Source organism: Nicrophorus vespilloides, unplaced genomic scaffold (assembly GCF_001412225.1).
Source record: "Nicrophorus vespilloides isolate i.1.1-1 unplaced genomic scaffold, Nicve_v1.0, whole genome shotgun sequence".
Classification (NCBI taxonomy): domain Eukaryota; kingdom Metazoa; phylum Arthropoda; class Insecta; order Coleoptera; family Silphidae; genus Nicrophorus; species Nicrophorus vespilloides.
In genome coordinates, this window is record NW_017098208.1 from 1 (window position 1) to 4,824 (window position 4,824).

Below are 4,824 nucleotides of genomic sequence, written 5' to 3' on the forward strand. Positions count from 1 at the left end.
TTCTATCTTTTATAGTTTCCGAGAAAATCAATGAAATGTGAAAACACTGCTTTTTTTAACGTTTTCTCAACTTTAAACACTAATTACAGCCAAACCGATGAAATCACAACAATATATGAATACTCGCTACATTCCCCAAACATTCAGCTTTCATATGCATCTTTCGGATCAATTCGATCTTTTATAGTTTCCGAGAAAATCAATGAAATGTGAAAACACTGCTTTTTTGAACGTACTAATTTCAATTTTTCAACTTTGAACGCGTATTACAGCAATATGGATAAGAGCACAGGAATGTATCTATACTTGCTGGATTCCCCAAACATTCTGCTTTCTTATGTACATATTGGATTAATTCTATCTATTATAGTTTTCGAGTAAACACTGCTTCTGAAGAAGTTTTGTCTCACAAGATTCTGTAGATTTTTTTTCCCAGGATTTAACGACTGTTAAAACTTAGTTATTGAATCGTTAATCAAACATGGTTGGAGGAATTAAAAACTGTGTTAAATAAGATTAAAAGAAAACATAGATTTATTTATTTAGTCCTTATTTTTTTTTTCTTTATGGATACGAGTTCATCTTTATTATTTTTGTAAAACATACACATATTTAATAATTAATAAATTCATACAGTTTTTATTTTTTTTGCTAAAAACAAAAATACAAGAAACCGCAAACAATTCGGTTCATTTTCTTCCTCTTCTTCACTCTCTCACATCCGTACGTACAAATAGTCTCAACACTTCCCAGCACATCCTTCAAATGTTACATATCAACAGAAGGAAGGAAGATCGATAACAGCAAACTCTATTACATCACACACTCACACATATTTATATATATATTTCGATCCAATCATCCCTCATTCTCTCATTCACATTTATCAGCTTACAACAATATTAATCTTGTTTTCTTTTAATTATTTTGTTGTTTTTTTTTTGTTTGTTTTCTGCAGTCTATACATTATGTACATAATATATATTTTCGGTTCGTTTCACGTCTTCATTCGCGTTTCCTCTTTAGTTTTTTTTTTGTTGTTCTTTGTTTTATTCCTGTATGCCTCCTTTTCGCCACCGTTACACAACTATATAAGTAGTCTTAGTTATACAACAGAAATATATATAAATGTGTAATAGAGTAAGGACGTACGTCGACTCAGACACACATACATTTTTATATATATATATTTGTATTCATAAAAAAATATACATCGAAGAAGGAGAATCGTCAAGTAAATGTACTATATTTTTTTTTTAATATCGGGAGGGAATTATATAAATATATATTCATACATATAAAAAAGAAATAATAATGATAATAGTAATTTTCATGTCGAAGTGACAATAAACATAATAATGTAAATCATAATTTTAGGGAGTCTAAATTGAATAAACGTAATACAAAAAGAAATAAAACGAATTGGACAATGAAGGAGACGAAAGAAATAATAGTAGTTAATGAAGATAATTAACGAGACAGTCTCTTACGCTATGTAGCTATACTCTTCGCTCGAGTGTTGCGTCCGCTCCATGTAATGCCTGTCGATGAGGGCCTCGATGCATTTCTTGATCATGGGGATGCTCGGCGCGAAGGACACCTTGGATTGTGCGCAAACCTTCGAAAGAAAATGGATGATCAGAATCCAAGCTGAAGATTAAGGAAAGCTCACCTCTTGTATCAACGCGTTATGCTTGAGGACCTTGCGGGACTTCATGATCCGCACGATGGCGGCCTGCAGGTACAGTTTCCTGTCCTCCTCCACCGAGTTTATCGTGTGCTCCACTTCTTGCGGCGACTCACGCTGGATGGCCGCGGTTATTCTGAACCTCGTCCTCTTATTGGTGTACTCCATGTTCAAACGAAGCACAGCCTCCGGCGTCAATTCCTGAAAATAACAAAGAAATGAATCGACAATGTTTAATAAAAATATATGATAATAGATACCTCAGAGTCGCATAGCAGAAGCTTAGAATCGACTAAGCTTATCGCGTGTCTTTGGAACTGATCTGCGTTCAGGAGCAAAGTCTCTCTGATCTCCTTGCAGACGAGCGAGTCGGCTGTCTCGAAGAGTAACAGTATGGCCATTTGAAAAGTTTGAACGGTAACGACGTAGGGCTTCTTGAGGTAGCCCAGGCGAAGCTCCGCTTGGCAAAGGTGATGCAACCAAGTCAATTTACGGCCGTTGAAGCGGTTGTAGTAGAACGTCTCGAACTGCTCTCAATCGAAAAAAATTAATAACAAAAAAAAACTTGGATTCTCTGGAGATACTCACCATCTGGACGCTCTTCACGAGCTGTTGAGGAAGCGAGAACGGAGTGACGATGGCCTGACCGAAAGGCCAGGCGCCCGCCTGCAGGATGTATATGCAAAAGTTGACGCCTAAATCGATGCTGTCATCCTTCAGGAAAGCGTTGAACTTGTTGTTCAGATCAGCGCTCACCGACATATCCGTGAACATCCTATGTAACTTGCTGGTGAATTCGTACCCGCAAGCCTGCTTCAATCTGAAGAAAAGAAAACCACCGCGAATTAAGTGTTTGTAATTACAATATCCTATGATTAGTACCTATTGATCATAGCCTCCTCTGCGTCCATGCTTTGAGTCTGCTGATGGATTAACCGCTTCGCCAGCATTCGAGCGTAAAACTTTTGGAACACGTCCTTATCGTCAATGTACTTGAATATCGTAATGCTCTTGCGCAATTTCTCGTCCACCTCTGCCTCGCTGATCCCCTTGCTGGACTTCTTGAGCAGCGTATCACAGTATTTCGCGAGCAGCTCAGGACTTCTGCAAGGGGTCTTCCCCTTGTTCGGTCTATGATTGATCACCGAACTGCACGCCTTGTCTAACGCACCCATGAAGTTCTGATCGCCGCTGAAGACCTCCTGGATCTGCTGTCGGTACTTCTGGTACACCTCGAGCAGATTCTCCACGAAGTTCACGTGGATGTTATCTCCTTGCAGAGTGCCAATAGACTAAACAAAGAGGTGAGTAAATAATAAGGATCGGGCATTTTGCCAGGCTACACTCACTTCCAATCCTTGGCACTTGCTGTGATCTAGAACGGTGTCGACTAAGATGTTGAGGGCATTCGGCAAGCTCTTCAAAAGACTATACATGTTAGATAAATCCCTTTTCCTTTCACCTTGCACCATATTCATGCATTCGCTGTACAAGAAATCCAAATGCTCAGCCACCATATGTTGCTCGCATCTTTGAGATACCTAAAATTTACAATAATCACATCAATAAATATTATTATTTTAAAAAAAAAATCAATAATTACTTTAGTTAATGAACTAGCGTGCAGGAATTTCCTAGCCCTGGCCAATTCCTCGTCCACTTTAGTTATAACTTTCTCCATGTACAAGCTGACATCGCGCTCCTCCAAAAGACGAGCTGCGTCCCGCTTGAAGTGCTCTCCGCTGGCGTCCAGAAAAGGCTCTTCAAACAGATCCTGGTACAGCTTGAGTTTTCCCTTAATCTTAAATCGCTGCACCTGTTGAAGATAAACCATTGAATTTAAATAAAAATCAATATTTATATATTAAATGCGCGAAGACTATACCTCTACAAAACTAGTGATTGTTCCCTGAATTGCCTCAATTGGGATCAGAGTGGTGTGCTCCGATCTGTCTTTGTCAATCGTTTCCAAAAGCAATTTCACAAGCTTTTCCCCAAGCGGTGTGATCATTCCATTCTTCCACACCTCTAATGCCAACTCCTTTATTTCCAATTGTTCTCCTATAGAATTTATATATTTTTTTCATATTTAATTCATTGTTTTAATATTTTATGTTACCTGCATTAGCATCAGAACTACCATAAATCATCTCAGCGTCTGACGGTTTTTGCATGCGGATATGCTGCTGATTCAAGTACCAATAGAGCAGATGCAGGTAGAAGAGCCCGCGAGAATATTGAGACCAATAATGGTAATAGTTCTTGATCAGATTATCCTCTCCGTCCTCCTGGACTTTGATCAGCAGCAAAGCAACATGATCAATTAAATATTGCTTTGTCTCTGCGTACAATCTATCAGCCATTGACTCGGGGTGAGCCACGCACAAGGAGTAAACATCACTTGAAAACAATAACAAAAGATATCATTTACGTTGTTTGTTATTTGTGAAAATAACAATGGACTCACGAGAATCTGTCACTCCAGATCTGCCTTGGAACGTGACCGAGGGTGATGACACTCTTCACAGTCTCCTGGAGGCTGCCCCACACTGCATTGAAGTCCACCTGACGAGGCTTCAGCGACATGGTGACTTGCAAAAGCTGCTCCTGCTCGGACCACAACTAAACAACACTGCAGCTGTGGAAGGGAAAAAGTGGGATTTTTAAAAATAGTTGTGCAGGATGAAAATACGTTTTTCCCGAAACTAACCTTGACTCACTTTTTAATTTTTTTTTGACATTTACCAACTTGGGTGTATGTATGTATATATATATATATATATTGGTATATTTCTGTGTTTGGTTTTTAAGTATTTTCTATTTATTTGTGGGGAAATGTACGTTCTTTTTTTTTCTTCTCCTCCCGTCTCCTCTTTCCCCTTTTGCCGTACCACTGGATCCTTTCCTATCCTACCCCGACTAATGTCCCGTCCTCTGTCCGTCTCACTTGCTCCTGCGATATTTTCGTTTTTTGATCGATACTAACGGCACGTTTGCTGCTCCTTCACGTCTTCAGAACAGTCGTCTCACGTATGACGACCATAATATGCAATTTACTGCATCCCCAAACGCAATCGTTTCGCCCAACAAAAAAATATTACCGAAGAAATTCGTTTCTCTCTCCCTGCCTGCTTCTT

The 4,824-nt window shown here is 39.0% G+C and overlaps 1 protein-coding gene across 2 annotated transcripts; it reads right to left on the reverse strand.

The window, feature by feature from the left end:
- Window positions 1-1,350: 1,350 nt before the first annotated feature.
- LOC108561908 (cullin-2) lies at window positions 1,351-4,438 on the reverse strand. 2 transcript variants are annotated; one of them, XM_017920026.1, is made up of 11 exons: window positions 4,398-4,438; window positions 4,155-4,325; window positions 3,807-4,087; window positions 3,573-3,748; window positions 3,291-3,503; window positions 3,037-3,228; window positions 2,570-2,979; window positions 2,276-2,507; window positions 1,948-2,214; window positions 1,673-1,888; window positions 1,351-1,618 (listed from the first exon to the last, which is right to left on the reverse strand). In XM_017920026.1, the coding sequence occupies exons 2-11, from the start codon at window positions 4,271-4,273 to the stop codon at window positions 1,487-1,489; spliced, it is 2,238 nt and encodes a 745-aa protein (XP_017775515.1). In that variant the 5' UTR covers window positions 4,274-4,325; window positions 4,398-4,438; the 3' UTR covers window positions 1,351-1,486. The 2 variants fall into 2 exon arrangements, with proteins under 2 accessions (XP_017775515.1, XP_017775516.1); XM_017920027.1 differs by having other exon boundaries at window positions 4,408-4,426.
- Between the last annotated feature and the right edge of the window lie 386 nt (window positions 4,439-4,824).

Bases quoted from the DNA above. Each gene is read 5' to 3' on its own strand.
- LOC108561908 (XM_017920026.1), bottom strand. From the start codon at position 4,273: ATGTCGCTGAAGCCTCGTCAGGTGGACTTCAATGCAGTGTGGGGCAGC. The intron at 4,088-4,154 runs GTGAGTCCATTG...ATTGTTTTCAAG, and splicing joins ATCTGGAGTGACAGATTCTC to TGATGTTTACTCCTTGTGCG. The intron at 1,619-1,672 runs GTGAGCTTTCCT...TTTCTTTCGAAG, and splicing joins ATAACGCGTTGATACAAGAG to GTTTGCGCACAATCCAAGGT.